At 41.9% G+C, this 24,790-nt stretch overlaps 1 protein-coding gene across 1 annotated transcript in view; it reads right to left on the bottom strand.

Annotated features, from left to right (window-relative positions):
* Positions 1-374: 374 nt before the first annotated feature.
* The window catches only part of GALNT16 (polypeptide N-acetylgalactosaminyltransferase 16), a 386,127-nt gene continuing 361,711 nt past the window's right edge, over positions 375-24,790 (bottom strand). Inside the window, exons 11-15 of the mRNA XM_069208972.1 lie at positions 23,942-24,034; positions 12,686-12,769; positions 9,393-9,534; positions 6,838-6,954; positions 375-1,193 (exon numbers count right to left, since the gene is read on the bottom strand). Coding sequence (XP_069065073.1) covers positions 1,056-1,193; positions 6,838-6,954; positions 9,393-9,534; positions 12,686-12,769; positions 23,942-24,034 — 574 coding nt within the window. The 3' untranslated portion in view covers positions 375-1,055. The remainder of the gene's footprint in view (positions 1,194-6,837; positions 6,955-9,392; positions 9,535-12,685; positions 12,770-23,941; positions 24,035-24,790) is intronic.

The raw sequence follows: 24,790 nt of genomic DNA, 5'->3' as shown, positions 1-24,790 counted from the left end.
CACATTTACATTAGCGAATCAACCCCAAGATGGCTAGTCTGAAAATCTATCATGGATCTGGCCCTCAGGAGCTTAGGCTGGGCATCCGTGCCTTACGGTAATGTGAATTTTTGGTTGTGGTGGCAATAGTGAACATAAATACGTCTACTTTTAAAGGGGGGATAAGAAGGGCTCATTGCCTATGTGCAGCCCATTGCTTCGTACTCCTACCTTCTGTGAAACATAACCATTTTCTCAAACACTTCCAACAGAGGCAGCTGTGAGAAGCGAGCATACACACCACCTGCCGTCAGAAATGCACCAACCACTTCCACTCATGGTTGCTCAAACATTGCAAAATGAAACAATCTGCACAAAAATACTGACAATTAGCATTTATCTTTTTTTCAATTTTTTTAATAGTTTTGACTGCAAATGTTGTTAGAGCAATACCCCTCCAAGTTTCTCAAAAAATGAAACTTGTTTTTTATCGGCTTGTCACAATCTCCCTTAGTCTGAAAAGTATGGGAGGGTGCACGCTAACATTTCCACAGGGCTTATTTCTGGACCAACTTTGTACAGGCGATAAATACTTGAAGCGAATGCAACAAAAAATCAAATAAAAATAAGTATTCCCAAACCCCAAACCAAAAGAGTTCACAGAACTAGGGCAGCATGCCCCAACAACTTGTCCATGAGGTCAGCGGCCATCTTGGTTGTACATCTGCTGGAATGAGGACGCCTAGGCGTGCTAGTCAGCTGACCATCCTCAATCTGGTTGGCACGTTCCATGCACACACGTACACGGGGCAGTCTCGAGAAGGCTGGCGCATTCAAGCATTTCAGTTGAGATTTCCTTTCTCTTTTGCAGAAGTTTTTTTCAAAAAAAGCAACGCTGTTGTCCACCGAAATGACTTGCAGCCGATCACAGTTGCAAAAAGGCGGTGAGCTGGAAACACAATTGCTTTGTTACCCCTCCCCCCGCCCCACTCCCTCCCGCGTCCAGTCCCAGAGTCTCATGCAGATGAAATGGTACGCACTAGTCCAGGCGTGTCATTGTGACTTCTGGGACAAAATCATGTGGCCTGCAGCAACTCCCACTGTTGGCTTGTCAAATCAGACTGGCATGGGTTGGTCACCACCCGCGAGGACTGGTTGTCGAGGCAGAGGCCGCTGAGGAAGTGCTGGAGGAACAACCCCTTTAGTTTCCATTTCTGGTTAGGGAAAAAGGACAAACATGTGAATTACTTGGAATAAACAAGAAATTGTATGAATGGGGGAGATTTGAGTAGATATGTTCTGCAATCAGAATTTATTTTATTAACGTGTGGGGCACGTGCAGAAGATAATTGGCGGAAATGGGGGTGACTAAATGTGGCTATCAATGAAGATTTTTTTTGGAAGATGAGAGACACAAAGTATATATGTAGCGATTTGTCCTGCAGCGAAGCAGAAACATCAATGGATAAAATAAAGAGGAAGAAGAGGAACAAAGGAAAATAAGAATATCAATAAGGGAAAACAAATAAGAAAGGTAAAGGTAGAAATAAAGAAAGTCAGAAAGTGAAATAAAGAGCACTGGGATCAAGAAAGACAAGATGCTTAATAAAGAACAATGTGGAAGGAATAAAGAAAAAAGATGGCAAGATAGAAAATTACATGCAATAACGTAAAGAAAGTAGAAGTGAAAGATAAGGGCAACCCAAACAAAAAGAACGGGAAGAGATTAATAGAAAGAGGAGCCAAGAGAAGGGAAGAAGTAAGGGTTGAAGCAAGAAAGGGATAAAGGAAAGACAGTAAAAAGAGGGGAAGAAAGAATAAGGAATGAAAGACGGGGAACAAAAGAAAAGAAGAAAAGATACAATAAAGGTAGGAAAGAAGAAAAGAAGAAAGATAAAATAAAAAATGAAAAACATAGTAAAATGATTGAAACAGAAAAAGAAGGGTGAAGAAAAGATGGATGGTGAAAAGATTATACAGAGCGAGAGGAGGGAACCAATAACGTGAGAACTCCAACAAAGAGCATTGAAACCTACATAGCGATTGGATGAGCTTTTAGGTCACGGGCAAGTGAGAGAAGTTTAAGGGTTAAAGTGGCTCTGTCCAAAACCCTGCCTCTTTGCACATTCTGAGTTTCTTGGCTCTTTGATGGTGATCTCAGTCTCTTCTCAGAGACAAGATCGAAAGTCATTGATTCTTGTTTGCCGCCAACCGCCCAGTCGATAAATAGTGATTTCCTACCATAGCTGTCATGGTTTGAGGTAGACCTGTCTCCTGGCCTCCTATTGTGGAGGTTCGTGACCTGAGAGAGTCTGACAGCTGAGGCCACCCTGGTCCTGCCAATATCATTAGCGTCTCAGATATTGATCCAGTACTTCTTAGTCACTGACAAATGAAGACTCAAAGCGAAGGAATACATAAGAACGGACCGGCAAATTCACATCACAGAGAAATTTCGCCCACAATGCCAAGGGTCTGGCAAGGGATTGTTCAGCGTGGACTAATGATGCCCTACTGGATCTTTGTTCCTACAACAGCCTATGTTCTTCTTCAGAAATCGCGATATCCTTCTGAGGGCCTGAGGGACTGAGGGCCATCCCTACTGGAGTACTCTTCTGTCCAAGGGCAGGGTTCAGTTAGACGATACCTTCTCTGAGCCTCTTAAATACTCGGAAATAGCTCTTTTCAATAAAATCAGCACATTGGTTCCTCCACCCTTCTGGTTTGACGTAGATATAACAGGGACGCCCACTTCAAAAATACAATGCCACCCAGTGGTGAAGTAACAAGGCCATGTATTCAAGGCTCTTTAATCACAGCCTCTCATAGCATGGACAGGCCGAACAACTCAAATGTTTTATCACAAAACAAGTTAATTTTCTATAGAGGGTACAATAGGGAAAGCATCAGTCGTCCAGCAATGCTACATGAGGAGGAGTCTCACACACAATTCTTGCTAAGGACTATTTGGTGATGGCTTTCCACCTGTAGGTTGCGACCTGTTCTTGGTGATGGGTTGCCATCTGCAAGGTGCAGCCTGTTCTTGGTCTTGGTGAAGGGTTGCCACCTGTAGGGTGCAGCCTGTTCTTGGTGATGGGTTGCCACCTGCAAGGTGCAGCCTGTTCTTGGTGAAGGGTTGCCACCTGTAGGGTGCAGCCTGTTCTTGGTGAAGGGTTGCCATCTGCAGGGTGCAGCCTGTTCTTGGCTTGGAGAAGGATTTCCACCTGCAGGGCACAGCCTGTCCCTGGCCTTGGATCAGACACAGCAAACTGCAGAGCCTCCCTCGTGTATGTTGTGTCTCAACCAAGGATTCCCTATGGAGGAATATATGGAGTGTACAGCACTGGAAGTTGTATCCAACAACGATTTTATAAAGCGACTCAGTGTGCGCTACCTCAACAGAACCTCCTCATCTTGGACAAAGATCCCAAAGTCCACGCAGTGACCACTCTAAACAAATACAGACGCTAGCAGAGCTGTGATCCTTGGTGTGGTGTATGTAAAAAGTGATGGACTAATATTGATTGACAGTCTCTCTCTGCATTGACCACTTGCATCTTCTTATTCACCACACAAAAAATCATGGTTTCCCACCATCCCTCTAAATGATCGTTGCCTGTTCTCGGTGTACCCTATATGCACCAGTTCTGGTGAAATGCCCAATATTCTATAAAATAAATATAGGTGCCCCAGGACAGAAGGATTGCAAGCTTCATGAAGTCCACACATGGCCTACCTAACTTTATCTTCAAAGCAAAGCAACCAAAGCTTCATTTGTGGCCTTTGTGTGCACTTTGGAAGAGAAGGAGCTACAAGCTCTTGCAAAATAGGGGCTGGGAAGTCGAAGACCACTATAGCGTGAAATGCTGTTCAAGTTTCACTTATAGTTAAGGAGCCTCGTATGTATTCTTCATGGGCTCTTTGGCATCGAGCATCACCATGATTCTGTTCCTCCAATCACTGTGCCACGACTGGCACTCTCATGACTCCCATTTGCTGCTCTGACTTCTGCCTGCTTCTCATGCATGAAATAAAGAAGGTAGAAGACACAGATTGGTACCTGCAATTAATATTAACATTTGTCATGGAAGTTAGAGAGGGGAAGACTTCTGCATTCGGAGATGTGGAACGGTAGGATGACCTGCCTTGAGAGTCTCTCCAGGCTGGAACTGTATTCTGGGACTTTTCTCATCCTCATCTTAAAGGACCTGTCCAGGCAGCAGGGTCATTCCTAAAATCCATCACCTGAGCTCTTCCTTCAGCATAAATGTGGATTTTTTGTATGGTCTTCTGTTATTCATAAGTGTAAAGTACACAATGTTTATGGAGGAATCATTTGCATACAAATATTTCAGCAATATTAAATACTATTAATGTTGTAATTAACCACAGATTAAATTCCATAAATGAATAAATCTTCAAACAGCGTGTAACTTGTTTCTGGGAAAATAAAGAATTTGTATATATTCACTAATAATATATACATCAACATAGCAAAGCAACAAAGAGATTTTTTATGTTTTTATACAAATGCACTGGTGACCCCTCTTGTCCACAATCCCTTTGCATCCAAGGGACAGAAGGAGAGCACCAACCCTCCTGACTCCAACCACAAAAGGTTTATGATTGATTCGAGCCTGGTGGGAGTTTACGTATCTGTGGTGAAATTACATCGTCCTTTCTTTATACTGGAGTAACTCACTAGCGTTGTATGTGCCGGATGAAAAGAATTAAGCAGTGCTGTTCTAGGAAGCTGATGTTGAAAGCAACAATTTTTGTGATTTAATCCCCTTTGACACATTGTCCTGAGGATGGTCTCATGGACGGTTTGAGCCTTGGGAGCCCGAAACGTCGACCTTATACTCTCCATGATGCAGTTCTTCACATGAGCTGATGGAGTCCCTTAGGAATGATTTTCTGATTGTTCGAAAGACTGCATACAGGACTCAAACCTTTTGTGGTTGGAGAGTCAGGAGGGTTGGTGCTCTCCTTCTGTCCCTTGGATGTAAAGGGATTGTGGACAAAAGGGATCAAAAATTGTGGACAAGAGGGGTCACCAGTGCATTTGTATAAAAACACAAAACATCTCTTTGTTGCTTTGCTATGTTGATGTATATATTATTAGTGAATATATAAAAAATCTTAATTTTCCCAGAAACAAGTTACATGCGGTTTGAAGATTTATTCATTTATGGAATTTAATCTTTGGCTAATTACAACATTAATAGTATTTAATATCGCTGAAATATTTGTATGCAAATGATTCCTCCATGAACATTGTGTGCTTTACAGTTTAGTTTACCCAGTTCTGTGGGGAATATTGGGTTACCCTGTTTATTTGTAACTTCTGTTTTTCATGGCACTCTGGCACTAACTGCAGGCCATTGTAATGCACTACAGACTCACCAACATAAAAATCATGCACATACTGTCATCCATTCAAACCGGGTTTCAGAGCCCACTCATATACAGCAAGAAAGGGTCAATGTATATTTCACCTGCATTACTGGACTCAACTTTGATTAAAGTAGTACCACAGCTATTTGCAGCAATCATAAGAGTTGAATAGCATCTCCAGTCAGTGGTGTATCAAAGGTGCCATGGGTCTTAATGCAAGCAAGGGAAACGCCTCCCCCACCCAATCCATTGGTTTGTGATGCTTCTGCTGACATAAAAATGTTTAGTGCTCTGCTGCTCTTTGGAGTTAGATTCATCATATATGTAACATACAACACACATAACAAAGTGCATACAGTACATTAACCTAATAAACTATCATGCTGGTATTGAAACCTCTGACCAATAGAATATACACTGCAATGTATGCATTCCCGCAGAATCACCCTCCTAAGCTGTCGCTATGGGATTGGAGCCTCTAATCTGCAGGTGACCTGGGGCCGAGGGCATAAACCCAACTCACTAATTAATTTCTCAATTTTCTGAAGATATTTTATACAACACGCAACACTTGGATAACAATGAAGGTCTTTAAGAATGTTGGTTCCTTTACAGAATAATGTCCACTCTCATTAACACCCCTAAAACTCAACCTGTCCTCTATCTACCCTGTACCCCACAAATCCTTCACCTGAATGTTCGACATAGCTTATTTGACAATTTGGGCCAGATGGTATTCTGTAAAGGGTGCAGACTGCCTGATTCAACGTGGACCAGACTAGGGACCTGGTGTTTCTCTTTGTTGGCACATGGAAATCCCTCCTGCTGCCAACAAGAGGAACTTCTGTACAGAAACATGTGCAGCTCGCTTGCATTTCTTCGCTACCTGAACCTTACCTACTAAAAACTAAGAATTTCCATTCAACCTTCAGGACTTTATTCCATTTTCACTTGTTGATAACTCTGCAAGAATCTTCTTGGAATGATGACCCAAGTAATTACCTCCAATATCATTGTCCTAATGATGACCCATTTGCAATCATGGCAAGGGGGTCAAAACGTCAGCAGGCTTATCCCAGTTTCTGCTTAATAAAATGGTACAAAATGTATACTATTTGTGCTATTCTCAGTTTCTGGTGCATAAATGTTTGGGTTTCTTATTATTCTGTACTCGCCCTGCACTACCCGGACTATCACCTGCACTCTTCAATGATTCCTTTATATATCGATAGCCTCAAAAGAGAATAGCCTTTGGAAAATAAATCCGTGTTCAACAACCACAGACCTGCTTATTCATTCAAGGATCATTACTGCTGTTGGTTGCACAGTGATATAGATTTCAATCCTACAGAAACATCTCCATGGAGCTTGCTGTTCTTGTCAAACTTATAGAATAGTTATAGAATACTAGGTGTCCCTGTGCTTGGTGAGGTAGGGGAAGATATTAGGTGCCGGTGGTACCTGTCTGGCGTCCTTCTGGTTGCACGGCTCCAGCATGATGAGGGACCCGGTGGAGAAGGAGGCGACGGAGAGACACTTGTCTTGTTGTCTGATCAGGGGGTCACTGAAAACCCATTCCTGGAAAGATGGGACATAAAAGGCATGGGTTGGCATTAGTGACACATCTACCCAGTTTTAAGTGTGAGGATGGACATCGTGGCTCCAAATGGGCCAGGGGCAAAAACACTTATCAAGGAGAAACATTTCTTAAACCTACAGAATGTCAAGGAGCAATGGCGTCTTTCATGGCACGTTCAGAGGAGAGTATCTACTGGGGCACACAGAAGAAGTAACTGAGCCCTGCATAGCAAAGTCAAGACGGGAGAGTCTCCAGTGTGGCAAATTGAAGAAAGAGGAGACTTTTGTGTGGAACGTCAATGAGGAAGAGACTTTAGTGTGTTAAAGGAAAGAAATGGAGTATATAGATTTATAGTTTGGAAAAGTACCTGAGGATTTCTACTTTGTAAAAAAAATTTTAATGGAGAAAAGGCATCAGTTCAATTTTATTAACACTTCTAATTGCATTACCTTGAGATTCAATTGAATGTGTTGTATTTTCCTTTGAAATGAATTACGTGCAGTGTTCTGTGAAAAGCAATTCTAACGGTAATATAAAACGAATGTACTCAAGGGGGTTAACACTCCACCCCATCCACATAATGCTATACTTGGAACCCATAATCTTCAACCCTCTATCTTTAAACCTTTAAATGTAACCTGTTAACCTTAACATCATCATAGAACTGAACCTGATATAATTAAACCTATACATAACCACATACTCTCAGCACCTTGTCCCGAACCCTTAGTCCTATACCCATAATGATATACCCAATCCCCTTAACCAGTAACCCAATCATTGACCCCAAAATCTTAGTCTCTACACCATGTGCCTTGTAGCCTTAAACCTGACCCGCAAACACTAAACTCCTCACCCACAACACATAGCCTTACACACCAAATCCATAGCCCTTAATCCCATATCCTTAACCCTAACCATCAACGCTATATCATACACCAATAACCCGTATCTCATACCTTTAACCATGTACATGTAACCCCAACACATTTAAACGTATCCCGTGTAATTTACGTAATTTCAGGAACTGTGCAAAATTCCCAAAGTTATGCTATTATGCCATATCGAGTAATTTTGCACCTTTTATGGCAAAAATTTATTGCAAGCACTTGGGAATAACACAGATGGCCAGAACGCGAGTATCTGTTGCTTGCGGCATGTGTGGTTTTTGCACAATTTTTTTTAGCACAAAATATATGTCTTTGCGTCCACAATTGACATGATTTTGCCCACATTTTGAACAATTATGCAAAGTTTGCAAATTTTGCAACACACCTACTATTTAAACCTTAGTGTTATCCCTATACCTTTAACCCGAACCTCACATCATAAACCCCTGCATGCTGTACCCTGAACCTCTAACCCAGGACCCCAAGCCATTAGCTGTAAACCTTTCATCCTATAGCCCTAACTGCATCCCGTAACCCCATTGACCACTACACCTTGTAGTATACACCCGACACTTTTCTTCTTGCACACTGTCCTTCCTTCATAATTTTTAGGAACACTTTGGGAAATGTTCCTTTTTCGATGCATTCATTGTCGAACTAATCATTGGGACATGTTATCTTCAGTATTAGAACATTGGAACGTTGGTAGCTCCATTGAAAACAATGGAGTGCTGCGGGCTTTTACTGGCCGGTAAAAGCCCGCAGCGCCAACATTCCAATGTTTGCTTTGTTCACAGCAACAGCTGTGAACAAAGCCTCATGGAGCCCGAGGAGATTTTAATCCCCTCGGGCTCCGTGAGCAATTTGTTTTATTTAATAGAACATTCTGCCCTGCGTGGCTCAGGCATTTAATGCTGGAGCGGGCCTTTAATAGCCGGTAGAGCCCGCTACGGCGGGATCTAAGGCTATAGTGTTATTTATGATGTTTTGAGACAAATCCATCTCTTGTCAAGTAGGAGAAGTCTCTTTTCTGCAACGTCAAGAAGGTGAGTGTCCTTTGTGGCACATTCAAGGAGGAGTGAGGACCAGTGTCATTTGTGACACATTTCAATGAGAATAGTGTCTAGTGTGGGAGAGACAAGAAAGACTGGTGCTCAGTGTCTCACAATCTATCAAGACCACTGCCCTCTGTGGCTTGTTTAAAGGGGGAAGACGATCTTTCAGTGTCTTCTATTTTACATTTAAAGGGGAAAGAGTATTTTGTTTGGCAAATACAAGGATAAAGTGTTGTATACCTAGAAGTAAGGGACAAAGAGTGTCTTGTGGCAAAGGCAAGGAGGGATGTGTGTGGCTAATTGACATGCAACTTGCTCTTGAGTTTTAAACTCAAGAGGACAGCGCTGTGAGTGGCAAAGTGACGGAGGGAGTGCCTTGTGTGGCCGAGTCAGTGTGGGTGGTATTTTGTGTGTGAAAGACCGAGAAGACTTGTCTTGTGTGGTAAACTCAGGGAGTATGAGGATGTTGTGTGGTAAACCATAAAGTCATACCTGGGCGGCTGGAGGGTTGTTCACCGTCCCTTTGCAGATCCCCACACTCGCAAGAGAGTTCCCCGCCGTGTCCTCTCCCCGCGACTCGAGGCAGTTTGTTCCTTGTCTAATGATGCCCGGGATCACTTCCTTTTCAGGGACCCTTGGAAAAGAGATAAAAAATCAGGGATGTAATATTTTACACTGTTGACATATCACAATGTTTTGAATAGGCCTAAGTGAGATTTAAATGATGCTGGTGTGACTTCAGGAATGATGCATTACGCTTGTTATGGGCGGTTACCAAAATTACATCATTACGCCACTTTGCATAATTTGGTGCCATTTGCTGTAACTGGTACAATTTATGGTAAAAGAAAATACTGCAACTACAAGGAACAAGCATTTGCAATGCAATTGGTCTCGTATCTGCTCGTGTTAGAGCTATTAGCGTTGTAAACTCCTAACCCGAATTTTCTTGCCACATAAATTGAAAATTTAAAGTTAAACAGTTTCACATAAGGGAGACGATTCACAGCGCCACGGCTGCCATGAGCATCAGCGTGAAGAAACACACAAAAGGGAAAAAAGTTCGCTCGCAGTTAAACTAATCGGCAAAAGTGAAATTAGCCAAGTAACAGGGGCGATGGCCAAGGCGGTAACAAAACCTCCCCAAGGAGGGACAAAGGTAAACCATTTACTAATGTCATCAAAGGATTTTTGAAGAGCAAGCCCACGAACGAGTGGTAGTGATGGGTGTGAGGTGGGCGTGGTTAAAAGCCCAGATACCTACCAACACGTCGGAAAAGCAGCGCCTGCATGCTGCAATGCTCGGCCTAAAAACAGAAGGCGATAGGCTGCTGCTTACAGCACACTTGTTCAAGTGCATCCTCATGCCAATAATTGACACTAGGATGCATTTCACTCTATATTATACCTCAAAATTACAGATTTGTCTTTTGCATAATTACACGTAACTTTGTGTAATTTTGTGTACTTACACAAAAGCAAATTACTTAAATTTCGTACACCCCTAATTATCAGCAGCTTGGGATTTAGATTTGGTGCTAAACTAGGGTCTATGCCCTTGCACGCTGCTATCACTATTTATAATGCCAGGCCTACACTGCTTGTTACTTATGGCACTGGAGTGTGGGGATATTCTGATCACCCGAGCAGCAAACTAGTGAAAACAGATTTTTACGAAGACTTCTGTCACTTCCTCTGAGTGTTCCTTCTTTACTAGCGACAAGGAATTTGTGCTAAGCTATTTGGAAGATGTTATAAGACTGGCCCCTACTCTGTTGTGGCAGTCAGTCTGGTCTAGGCAGGAAGCAGCACTTACACAAATGATGATTACCATTTGTTTAAATCTATCATGGGCCCACAAAATTAGCTGGCTGACATTAGTAAAAATAGACTTATGTGCAATTGATAGGCAGGACCTGTTTGACAATCCATTGAGTCTAGACCAATTGTCTAAATCACTGGTTAAAAATGAGTTACTTAGGTCCATGGCTGGAAAGAGAATAGAGGGGGAACTGCGGAAAAGGTTGGCGAAGTTGTCCCTCCCATTGTGTACAACAGCCAGTATTAAGCCATAACTTTTGAAAGTTCTGCGTCAGCAGACTTGGCTTCACCCACTCCGGTGTTCTATCCTTCTAACGTGTATACGGTAAAAGACTTGATATTGTGCCCTAATAAAACTCAAGGAGAGGGGCAGAGTGAGGGATGGGAGAAGAGGAGGGGGCGGGAATAACTAAAAAATAAATAATTTTTCAAAAACGTACCTTTTCCAGTCTCCACTGCCTCCTGCCGCGTTGCTCCTCTGGTCTTCTTGTGGTGTCCCAGCATTCAATGGGACACCAGCACAGGCTTCCCAGCAATCCTGACGCTGCTTTCATGCTAAACTTAGCATGAAAGCAGCATCAGGGTTGGTCTGTGTGGCTTGGACTGCTGCTCAGACACTGCCGTGGGGTCTGTACAGTTTCTCCAGGCCGGCTGTTAAACACAGCCGGGCTGGAAAATTCTAAGTGCGCATGTGTGTTTGGCCGACCCTCAGATGTCCGGCCAAACACACAAGTGCACTTAGTGCACTCCACTCCTCCCCCCTCCCACGGTGCAGCCCAACCCCATCCTTAACACGCTGCCGGCTGAGCCAGCAGGCGAAAGATACAACGATAAATAAATATTGTTTTATCTTTCATCTCGTGGCTTAGCCAGGGGGGCAACGCTTCTTCGCCATTGAGAACAGAGAGTAAGAACAGTGAGACCCCTCTTGAGACAATTAAACATTAGGAAATTCACAGCCGCAATGGAACATCTGCAGTTGCTTCTCGCCAGAGTGATGTACCACGCAGCTCTCAGACTCATTGCCTCTGTGGTCAAACAGGGGAGGACATTCGGGAAATAGAAAAATACGAATGAGGAGTGAAAATTAATCAATGTTATGTTTATAACTTTGTTGAGCAAATGTCTATCTCCCCGCTGGCCAGATATTTGATGTGACTCTAGACATGGATCTTCTAATGATCTGCATTGTGTGTTTTTAGTGTTTTTCTTTTATTCCCTGCACTGTCACTTTATATATTAACTTACTTGTTTAACAATGTCTGACTGTAAGTGTTTTATAAGTGATCTTTGATTTTAATTGATGTTAATATCATTGGTGTGCTTTTATTTTTTTTTATAAACTGAGTAAAGCTTTATGAGTTGAACAGTAGCAGGGGTGAGGTTTGTGCTGGGGATTAAATCGCTGTAGCGCCACCGCTGGTAGGCCAGAGATGGCGCTGTGAAGCACATCCTGAGATTGATTTAAGACTTTTTGGCAGCACCAGCAACAGTGTTTCACTAGCAGAATATTCCACTTCCCCCTGTGGAAATCAAAACTGCCAAGTTTTCCCTAAGAAGGTTCCCATTTATGTGAAAACTAGGTCCAGTCAAAATTTAAAATATGCCCGTGTAATTTCGTGTTATGCTTGTTATGTGAAATTCCTGAAATTATGCAATCACAGCACGTTGCGTAATTCAAAATTATAGCGCAGGAAGGAGGCGAACAACCAGAATGCGAGGAAATGGTATGCCCAGCAGCTGTGTTCTTTTTCGGTTTTTAGTGCCAAATGCATCCTTTCATCAACAATTCAGGCGAAGACAGATTTTGAGAGCTAAATGATGGAATAGCGTTTCACATAATTACGCATAATTTCCCCCAAAATTTCATGTAATTAGGCGAAAGGAAATTACGTGAACTTCACTCCCCTGGTGACAACCCAGCCTGTCCGCGAGGGAGCCCTCCCTCTCAAGAGTGCACTTACTTGAGCTCCGGGTACACGTTCTCCAGGTACCACTGGAAGGGTTTGCACTTCATTTGCTTGCGCAGCTCCATTCGCTCGGCGATGCTGAAACAGAAGGTGGTGCTGTTAGGTATCATGTCCAGGTGGCATGGGGCACGTATCAGCTCAGGCAGAGGATGGGCACGCGCGCCACACTGGGAACCAAAGCAGCCCTGGCAGTTTTGTCAGACCAGCATCCGGGTCAGAGGGTGTTGTATAAGTGCAAAGCACTGCTACTTTTATTACTGGGGGGCCAATATTGCAGCACCGCTGCAAAACCAGCCTCAGAAACAAAACCGCCCCCCACCGCTGCAAAACCAGCCCCAGTAAGAAAACCGCCACCCACCGCTGCAAAACCAGCCCCAGTAACAAAACCGCCACCCACCGCTGCAAAACCAGCCCCAGAAACAAAACCGCCCCCCACCGCTGCAAAACCAGCCCCAGTAACAAAACCGCCCCCCACCGCTGCAAAACCAGCCCCAGTAACAAAACCGCCCCACACTGCTGCAAAACCAGCCCCAGTAACAAAACCGCCCCCCACCGCTGCAAAACCAGCCCCAATAACAAAACCGCTCCCCACCGCTGAAAAACCAGCCCCCACCTTCCAGCCTCCCGGGGAAACGCCCGATGACCGCTAAAGCCAGTTCGGCCATGCGGGCATGCCATTACAGGTGCAGTAGGGTGGGTTGGTGAGCTCTGTAGTCCCTATGCAGGGTGGGCTGTTTCCTTGCTTCCTCCTAACTGGTACCCCCTGGATCCCTGCCCTGCGTGGTGGATGACACTGGTGTGCTCCTCTCAAGGGCCCCAAGCTAGCATCAAGTGGTGGTGCTACGCATAGGTTAAGGTGCATGTTCATCAATGGGTGTCCATGTGTACTCATGGCCACCTCTGCTAGGGACATACTACACCATGTTCTCTCTGCTTCCCCCTTTGGTCAATGGAAGCACTGTTTAAAGCTCAGAATAAAGGCAGGTTTGACTGAGGGTCGTGTGAAGGCTTTTAAAACAGGCCCCTGACGCCCAGGGCATCCCCAACAACACCTCGATGGCTACAGGAAGAGACCTGATGCAAACTCGTCTCAGCCATCACGATAGATGGACCACAAATAGTTCACACAATGAAACATTCTTTCTTGCAATCACACCTGACACTACTGCCTCCTGGTATATGGTCACCTTGCTCAGGACTGGGGCAGTTTAACCTGGTAATGTAGATCCTAGGAGTTTAATCACCTCACTCTAGCTCAGGGGTGTCAAACTAGGTTCAGGAGGGCTGGACCCATCCCTGGTGTTGAAGGTATCCATGTAAGACATTTTCATACAATGATTTTATTCAGTGGTTATGCAGGAAATGTGGCACAGATCCAAGCCTTCTGGACTTACATTGGACACTCCTGCTCTAAACACCTTAGTTGGCTTTCCCACCTTCCAAGGGGTGAAGATACCAAGTGGCAGGCAATGATGGCAGACTGTGATCCAATGTGAGGTAAACATAATCTTTGCGTGTTCCATAAGGATCTCTAGATATTGACTTGTATCTCTGCCTGGGTACCTCTGGCCTGGCAGTGTGCTAGCGTTGAAGCAGAGACCACCTTTTGGACACGGAGTGGTCTTGTGCCTCTCTCAATGGCTTTATTGAGGTCCATTAGATCATCACTTACTGCCCTGCAGAAGAAGGTCTTCCAAACACCTCCTCTTCTCACCTAGTGCTGCGGGGGCTCAGGGAACCTGACAACTAGTGCGTCGCCCACCCAAGTGACCATCTGTCCGTCCTTGGGTCTCAATGCTCCAGTGAGCCACCCCATCACACACCATTCAGGGCAGAACTAATCAGAAGAGTAGTGATTGATTTTATCTTTTTGACTGGTGGAGCACTGAGTCCATACAAAGTAATATTAAACAACTATTATAGCTTACAAAAAAGGGAGTCAATCAGAAATTACATGCTAGTACTTTTATTAAGTGCCACAAAGTTAAACGTATCCCAAAAGGGCCTTAGAATTTTACTTAAATCAACATTCTGTAAGAACAATCCAAAATTCAAGGAACAATGGCATGCTATTTTGAACAAATGTTCTCTGATTTGATCTTACTATTGTGGAAGTGTTATCAAGAATGTTAAATTAACTCAACAATGAAATCAGTCAATTGATACGTGAATTGACCAACAGATTGGAACAAGATGAATGGAATAAAGTATTAGCAGATCTCAAATTCAACTTGAAAGATATACTGTTAAAATTAATGAACGTAAAATCAGAAAGTTGAAGAGAGATGCAATTGATTATAAATTGGGAAAGGTGTATAAATGGGCGAAGGTATATGCGAAGAAAAGGCAAAACAGGCTTACTGCCCGATCATCTGAAGGGGAAACCTCCTCATCTGAAAGTGATCTGAGTCAGATAGATAAATTGTTTGAGAGTAGAACCTTGACTACAACAATCGTTGCAAATACGTCTACACAAAACAACCATACACCAGGAACATCAGGGGTCTCTTTCTTAGAGATCAGTCTGGCCTCCAACGAAAAACACGCAGCAGCAGGCAAAACATCTAGAAGGATTCAAGGATGTAAATCAGAAGCCAGAAAACCTAAATATGATCAATTTGGTGAATAATATAGCCAGTGTCAACTGGTGGCTTTTCAAACCAAGGTTTTACAAGAGGACACTTATTTTGTTCCTATATACCGCTCAAACGAAATGGAACAATCGATCACTTGAGGCTACAACTTTTTTGTAGACAATGCTGTGGAAGAGCATCCCAAGAAAGACAAGAGTACACTGATGGACTTGAAGCCTAAAAGTTAATTTGTGGCTCCTATAAGCTATAAGGTGTTGGACTATTTTGAGAGGATTGTTCAGGAAAAAAACAACAACACCTTTCATGGAAAACATTTAAACATTCAAATTTAGCAATGAAAGTGAGAGGGATCATTAATGAAATTGCTAGTAACATAGATCTCACTTGCTGTCATGTCGACAAGGGTGGAGCCCTAGTTATAATGGACAATTCTCTTTATACACAAAGTGTTTATGAGCATGTCTATGATGAAACAACAGATATGAAACTAGATGGAAATCCGACCATAGAATTTACAGAAATACTCTCCATTAGCTTAACATCAGCAACTGCCTCTGGTATCAATTCTAAGGAAGACAAGTGATATCTTATGCCAAATTATCCCAAACCTCCTTACATTTACATGTTACCTAAAATTCATAAGAGTCCTATTCAACCACCCTTTAGACCAATCGTCTGTACAAAACAATCAATACATGAACCCATAGGAAAATAACTTGATAGACATTTGCAGCCTATAGTACAGAGGATGGCAATATATCTAAAAGATACCACTGACTTCTAGAATAAACTGGCTACAGTTACACTCAGTAACAATGAATATACCTTGTTGTGTACAGTTCATGTAACAGCTCTTTACACTTCGAATCCCAGCGCCTTGGGCATTGAGGCCATTGAATACCATATATTACATACTGATGTGGACGATGGACTCAAGGTATTCTTACTTGAATTGTTATGATTAATTTTATTTCACTTATTGCACATGGAATGGTGAATACTATCTACAAAGAAATGGTACTTCCATGGGGAATCGTGCAGCTCCTTGGTACGCTAATCTTTAAATACACAAGTTTAGAACAGGATAACATCTTATCTGGTCAAGCATGGCAAAAACATCTCATTACATATTGGAGATAGATGGATGACATAGCCCTTATCTGGGATGGCTCTAAAGAATAGCTGATGAATGCCTTGGAGACACTGAATATGATCAATGACAGTCTTGCATTCACTCGTACCATCAGTGATCAAAACAATCACATTTTTAGATGTTGAAATCATTATGAGAAACCCAACTTTAGAAACAACATCTACACTAAACCCACTGATCGAAATAACCTGTTACATTTCAACAGTTTTTACCAACACTCAGTGAAAAGCCATTTACCTTATTCCAAGTTGTTAAGAATAAAATGCATTGTGTCTGACCCTATGAAATTTGAAGAAGGGAAAACCAACATGGTAAATAAATTTATTCAACAAAGTTAGCCACAAATACAAAAAGCAGTTGACAGGTTCAACTTAAAGGACAGATCACAGCTTTTGAAACCAACTAAGTGTGGTGCCAACACAGAAACAATGGTGTATGTTTCCAAATTTTCATCTAAGAGAATGAACTTAAAAAGCAGTGTTGAAGTATTGGCCAATGTTGCAAATAGAAAATGGTTTATATGGCAGTTTTAATCAGTTACTATTATTTGCATATGAAAGATCAAAAAATGTAAAAGAATTGCTTAACCGACGGGTTAAACCCAAAAACATGCCTCCTCATATAGGCACAGTGGCCTGTCTTAATTATTTTAACTGTAACAACATTATCAAGGGAACCACCATTACGCATCCAGCCAAGGGTACGTAAATCAAGCTGTACACTACAGTTACATGTGATTTAAAGAACGTCATCTATTTATTAAAATGTCCCTGTGGACTAACTTATGTAGGCAAAACTGAACGTAAAAAAAATACACATTACTGAACATAAAAGCAATATTCATACTAAAAATTAAAAATCAATGATTGCTTGTCACCTCAACTCCCAAGGACACAGCATCAGTCAGTTATGTTTAACTCTACTAGAAACTGTTCCAATGAGAGAAATGAGAGAACATTCCAACAGTAACAAGGCTCTATTACAGAGAGAGATTTTTGGGATAAAGAGACTTGGTAATCATCTTGCCAGGGAATATATGACATATGCTGCAGCATTTGTATTTATTAGTTTGTATGCTTTATTATTTTGATTATATTGTTTTGTCCATATTCTTTTAATAACCTTGAACATCTAGTTCTTTATACATGTCGTATACACATTGGCATCATTTATCATGTTGGTTGGGTTTTCCAACTTGGTGCCCACTATACCTTGCACCATCGCCACTTATCAGTTTCATTTCATCACTCTTTATGTTTATGATGTTGTTTAGCAGATGCTCTTTGATTTTTAAATTACTTTGACCATTTAGTCCTGGCAACAAATATACCATGTATACATCAGTATTATTGTTTAGGTTGATCAGACTTTCCAATATGGTGCCCATGCCCAATATAGCTTGACCCTGAGCTTCCTGCGTTTTTTAAATAATACTCAGGACAATAAAACATGTGATTTTACCCAGTTTAAAATGGTGGCCAAATATAATGTTAGTGTGATCAGGTTGCAAAGAGCCTGGTTATACCGTTTAATGCATTTTTGACTTTAGAGTTTATGAGTTATTATGGTTGTCATTAGTAGAGGTGTTTGATTTTTAAATAGAATTGATATCAGCGGAGGGGATTGCTCCGTCCTAAATGTGATGGATATCCCATCCGCCGTGTTACGTGTTCCATAGAATATAATGGAACTTGCAATATGGAGGCGGGATATACGTCACATTTGGGATGGAATAATTCCCTTCACCAAGGTCGTAATCAGGCCCTTTATGACCATTAGGCATGCTTTAGCATATACAGATTTAATTTGCCAGGGCAACTACCCAGTTCAACATGGGACCAGAGAATGCCGCTATTGTTATTACATCTTTGAGTATGTTGCTATATGGAGATACCTGGGATTATTTGGCACTGAATTTTTGCATGACCTGTTGAGCGTATTTAGGGGCATATTTGTACTCTGTCTGCACTGGATTTGCATCATTTTTTGTACGCAAATCCAGCACAAACCTAACTCCATATTTATATTTTGATGCTAGACCCGTCTAGCGTCAAAATATTGGAGTTAACGGCATTTTTTTTATTTTGAAAACCTACCTTGCGTCAATGAGATGCAAGGTAGGCGTTCCCGGGCAAAAAATGACTCTAAGGCCTTAGCGCCTTATTTATCCTCCCGTTCAAAAATGACGCACGGGAGGAGGACGGCCTTAAATAATAGCGCAAAGCTTGCTTAGCGCCATTAATTAACGCTTGGGTCAGGGCAGGTGTTAGGGGACCTATGGGACCATGGAAGCAGCCCACAGGTGCCCTTCTTTGCCCCCAGGGACACCCCACCCACACCTACTCACACCTAGAGAACACCTAAGGATGGGGGACCCAGCCTAGGTAAGTCCAAGTAAGTTTTTTGTTTATTTTTTAAGAGTGCCATAGAGGGGCCTAACTTGGGCCCCCCTACATGGCACTGTGCCAATTGCCATGTCCAGGGGACATAAGTCCCCTGGGCATGGTCATTGGGCAGGGGGGCATGACTCCTGTCTTTGCTAAGACAGGATTCATGTTCATGGAGGTTGTGCGTCATTTTTCTGACTCTAACCTGACTAGTGCCATTCTTCAACGCACACCCTCCTGTTTCCCCTATGCCTCCCCCACCCGGTTAGCATCATTTATTTTTACTCGAACCGGGCCTTACCACTGGCTAGCTTCATTCCTTAAATATGATGCCCGACTGGCGTCTAGGAATGGCGCTAGCCGGCGGTAAACTTTTTGACGCAAACCTGCGCTAACACAGGTTTGCGTCAAAAAGTATAAATCAGGGCCTAAGTCTTTATTTAACCATTATGTGTGGTTATGAACAAGACTGTTGTAATTCTGTTTGAGGTATTTACTTGACAGAAAAGTATTCCCAACCAATCAGGGCCATTCAGTTAAGCTCTTTGTTTTTGTAATTTAGCTAGATTTGCTTTGTATCAACATGGCGGCTGCGTAGAACGCCACCGTTATGAAGTTACGCAGTAAGCATTGATTGGATCCTCATTGGTGAGTTTGATATTTTTGATACTCATTAGTTTTCAAAGTTATCTCGGTTGGTTAATCTGGATGGATAACCCAAAGCGAGCATAGAATGCAATGACCAGTGTAAACATTGTTTGTTACTGAGTTTTTATGCTTATACCAACTAGCACTATTTAATGCATATTAAAGTGTATCTCTACCATAATGGCATGCTATAGTCTCCCTTAAAACTAGGTTAGTGTTCACGTCATTCTTGCCTGTTTGTCCCTCCAATATCTTCCACTTGATTATACTGAATATCTTCACGAAGTAGTGAGTAGTGCATACATTTGTTGGGCAATTTTATTTATGGGTAGTTTTGTTGCATGTGGTATCTCGTATTGTTTACTGTGCAATAAAATTGATCTACACCAAAATGACACGTTATTATCCTTTTATGAATAGCTCACATGGATTCAGATACACAGTGAAATATTATGTTTTAGAGCACTGGACTACCACGCATTACAGAAGTTATCCTTTGTATGTCATTCATGTTTTACTCACATTTGTGTTCATATTTTTGTTTGGATTTGATTTCAGTTATTTGCTGTAACTTAGTTTTTTTGACACCTTAGGTTTCTTGATCTAGATTGATGTTTACATTATCGATTAGAAATCATGAATAATCGGGAATGATTGGCATCATGTTTCACTATATATATATGTATACATACATACATACACGAGATACCTAGCAATTGTATGTAAGATCCTCATGTGCTTGTTGTGATACTTTACTTTTGTCTTTTCTTGCTTTGCCTTAAGGTTACTATCCCCTGAAGAAGGGCTTTGCCTGAAATGCATGAGGATTAACAAATTGATACCTAACATGTGAGACAGGAACTAATGTTAGAACCCAATGAAATAGTGTATATATAATATATTTAGTATGAAACATATGCGGAAACATTTCATTGGATCTGATTAACTTCTCAAGACCTGGAAATTAAATGCTGAAACCCACAGAGGGGAGCCATGAATACTGCATCAAGGGGACATTACCCCCAGATTAAGGGAGTGCTACAATTTTCACTTTTGATTACTCCTAGGTTCAGAAGGTGATATCCTTGTGCAGACTCCTACCTGGACACATGGATTTATTTTGGTTTATTTTAGGTGTGCGCTGCCCAACACTTTTTTCATTGTATAATTATAATTTATGAAATAATGTTTACATTGATGGAGATGATTTTAAGTGAGTGGGTTCAGGCTGCAGTGATAGTGGGGGGTAAGAATGAAGTTTGGAAATGGGAGTGCAGGAGTGACCTGGAAAAGTATTGTTTTAAAATTGTCTTGGAGTACAGCCAGCATCGGTTATGGTTTAATTTTTTTTGTATGCTGGATATTGGGTGAGTAACATAGACAAATGTAGTGATATTGTGAGGGAAGAAGCAACCTGCCTCAGTGTCAGAGTGAAAGGAAATAAGCAGCATGCAAAGTGGCAGGGGCTGTTTATCTAAATGGCATCCAATAACTGGCTCTGTCGCTATGGCGAAGGAGCGTCGCCCCACTGGCTGTGCCAGAAGCAGAAAAAAATTAAATAATAGTTTTCTATCGTTTTATTTTTCTACATTTAAATTACAAATAATATGCATGAAATTCCTGATGTGCCATCAAAGGGTATTTATAATTAAAATAGCTCCTCTGCGGGAAGCAGACTTTCAAATTGATGTTTGCAAATAAAAGGCAAAAAGCTGTAAGTGTTAAGGGAAACAAGCATTTGCAATGCAACGAGTCAGTTTGCTGGACTTTTTCTTGCCACATAAATTGAAAATTAAAAGTAAAACAGTTTCACATAAGCAAGCTGATTCACAGCACCACGGCCAACATGAGCATCAGCGTGAAGAGACAGACAAAAGGAAAAAGAAGTTCACTCGCAGCCAACCCTATTGGCAAAAGTGCAATTAGCCATGTAAAAGGGGCAATAGCCAAGGCGGTAACAAAACCTCCCCAAGGAGGGACAAACGTAAAGCATTTACCAATGTCATCAAAGAATTTTTGAAGGGCAAGCCCAGAAACGAGTGGAAGTGATGGGTGTGTGGTGGACGTGGTTAAAAGACCGGATACCTACCAACACGTCGGAAAAGCAGCGTTTGCGCACTTCTATGCTCAACCTAAAAAACATCCATCTTTATCCCTGGTTTATTATGGAAATAGGCAGCCCGTCGAACTCATTGTTGTGCAGATTGTAATGGGCAGAGCAGTGTATTTTGAAGCTGGGGAACGAGGTTCAAGTCCCGCCGTCGAGACAACATCTTATGAAAGGATGAATGTGGTTAAAAAAATATATATATATATATATCAATGGTAAGTAATGGGGGAAGCCCATTTCCTTATCTCCAAAGTAATTTTTTGACATGCACCTTTTGGTTTAATGTTGGACACCTGTGTTTGAAACCAAGTGACTGTATTACCTTGAATGTGTTTACAAAAATCAATAAATTATCATTAGGAAGTAAAGACTATAAAACTAAAGTAAGCATAATGGTAAGTAGGCATTAATGCGTAAAAGGAAAACAACTTCAGTAACATGGATTGAATGTTTACTGATAAATAAAGCCTCCTCTTTGAAAATTATGTGGCATGCATCTACCGTAACCGGCACAAACATGAAAGCATAGGCTTGTTTCTTGATTCACGAAAAACAGTTAAATAACAGGAAAAAAGTAGTATAAATTAAAATAAAAATGACACTCACAAAAACAGACATAGAAAAAAAGGGGCAATATCGAACAAATTGTCAAACTCAGAATATAGCTAACGTGCAGTATCAAAAATATTTTAAAGCTAATGAAAATAGATTGTAAACAATCATTTGGACTGAATGTTTACTGATAAATGAAGTCTGCTCTATGCAAATAATGTAGCAAGTATCTACCGTAAACTGCAAACATGAGATATCCTGGCTTTGTTTGGGCAAGAAAGTTAAAATTCAGTATGTGGATGAGGTGCACCGTCAAAGACTGTTTCAATGTAAATTTAAAATAAAATGCAGGATGTGTGCGAAGTAAACTTATGCTAAACAAACACAGGAAAGATGTGTCTGAGATGCACTTGCAAACACTGGTGAAAGCTAAATAAAACATGCAGGATCTGTGTGAAGTACACTAAAAATAATGGAACACAAGAAAGATGTGGCCAAGAGGCAATTGTAAACACTGGTGAAAGCTAAAGAAAAAAGTAGCTCCTACAGGAAAAGCAGTGGAAGGACACATAGTACTTGGGACATGCACCATGGGAAGGTTCAGCAGGTTAAGCAGTCATACGCTCACCACATACAAGCAGGCATTTAGGAGAGACAATAAAGCAAACCAATGAAAAACAATGGGTGGGCTATAAGCCCACTGGTATTGTACAAAATGTCTCAAAGAGACAGCCATGCACTCTCTAGGTGTGACCCAAAAATAACTGATAACCCCCCCCCAATCCATTGTTATAGCTTTGGGGGCTTGGAATAGTGTGAATTTTCATAGCTGTAGGAGTGTGACCGTACTTGTGTTGGTGTTGTTATTGGCGATGCTGGCAGGGGCAATGGGTGGTGCAAGTTGCAGTGCCCTCCGAAGAAGGGCCCTGGCACTCATTTAAAAAAAAGAAGCACTGACTGAACACCAATAAAAAGTCTTAATGCAAGCTGATAACACCCCTTATTCTTTCTGTTTACACAGCTGGACACCCCCAGTAACGCCCAAATATTGTGGAATAATTTATGGTGGGGCAGTTGAATGACTAGCCATTCAAGTTATGAGAAACGTGTTGTGTTCCAGAGGTAAACATTATTTATTTTCTTTATTTAATATGTCATACCACACTTCTGCCAATAACAAGCACTGAAAACAGCAAGTGTTACTACTAATTACTCCAAGGAAGTTCTCGTGGTTTGCTTTCAAGACTAGACAAAGTCAAAGCACTTCCAAAAATTAGGATCCAAGAAATCACATTCCTCTTCAGATCTAGTGTTTTTAAAATCTTAGTTCCAGCCTTTGTGGCTCAGAAGTGTTCTTAAATTTCTTGGCTAGTTTATTTTGGTCTTGAGAGTCTCCAAGTCCCTCCCCCACGGCATCTACTGAGGTCTCGACTCATACAAACCAGAATCACTGCTCTACCTACTGTTATCTTTTGCAACCTGAGAAGCCGAAAGCAGGATGAAGTTGCCTGGCACGTCCCCTGACCAGTGACTCCCAATTTTCTATGCAGTCATCATTGTCTCCCAATATTTTAAACACTGAAGTATTTGGATTTCCCAAAAATGTAATGACTTCCAGTTTTTAGGCATTTATTTTCAGGACTCATCCTGATTTCTGGAGGATTTGGTAGCATCATGTCACGCTTACTAGTACACATTGAGGTAGTTCCACAGCTGCACTCTCCCCTGGAGGCACTTACTCAAGAATTCACAGAATTTTGCTTTAACACCGAACTCTTAATCAGACCTCCAGCTCTGGTGGCTTACCTCCCAAAGGACTTGCCGATGGCCGAGGGTCGGGCCTCGTAGTAGTACTGCTTGTACTCATCCATCCACACCTCCGCAGTGCGCTTGGTGTTCCTGTGGACCAGAAAAGACATGAAAACAAAAGCCCAAGAAGAACCACCAGAGACACAATAGGTACATTTGAGCAACCTCAAGGGGCAGGCATCGGTTTGGATTCTTTCATGCCTAAGGACTCCTTCCTGATCCCTTAGCATTAAAAAAGCTTATCACTGAAACAGACCGGCCTAGAGAAAATCTAATAATAATTCCACGTGCAATTCTAGACCTGCTGCAGTTTGTCATGTCCTTGAACACTCTGAAGTTTCTTCACTGACTCACGTCAAAGATGATAAACAACATGACTGGCCTCCAGGGAAAGCAACATTTTGGGTTAGAGATACTGAGCTCCGACCAAAGGTAATGGAAGTTGTAATGTTACTGTGCAGTTTACACATCCCTGGTAATGTCTGACCTGGAATAGTGTGTTACATAATTGGAGATAGTGTCTAGAGTGTTGTGTCCAATTCTGGAGTCTTCATTCGGGTTGTCGAGGCCGCTTCTGCAGTATTGTGTACAGTGTTAGATTCCACATCTGAAGTATTATATACATTTCTCGGGTTTGCCTTCAACCCATTTTGTCCTGGAGGTACCGGCTGGCATTTTGCCCGGTTCTATATGCCTCGGCCACAGTATTGTACTCATTTCAGAAAGCCACCTTTGGAGTGTTGTGTTCAGTTTGAAGCTACACCTGCCATATTGTGTGAGGCTCTGGAGGGCACAACTGAAGTTTAGAGTTCAGTCCTTGAGGGCTCCCTCTTTAATACTATTTCT

This window comes from Pleurodeles waltl, chromosome 9, assembly GCF_031143425.1.
Source record: "Pleurodeles waltl isolate 20211129_DDA chromosome 9, aPleWal1.hap1.20221129, whole genome shotgun sequence".
NCBI classification, from domain to species: Eukaryota; Metazoa; Chordata; class Amphibia; order Caudata; family Salamandridae; genus Pleurodeles; species Pleurodeles waltl.
The sequence above is the reverse complement of the archived record's forward strand: the minus strand, read 5'-3'. Positions and strand labels throughout refer to the sequence as shown.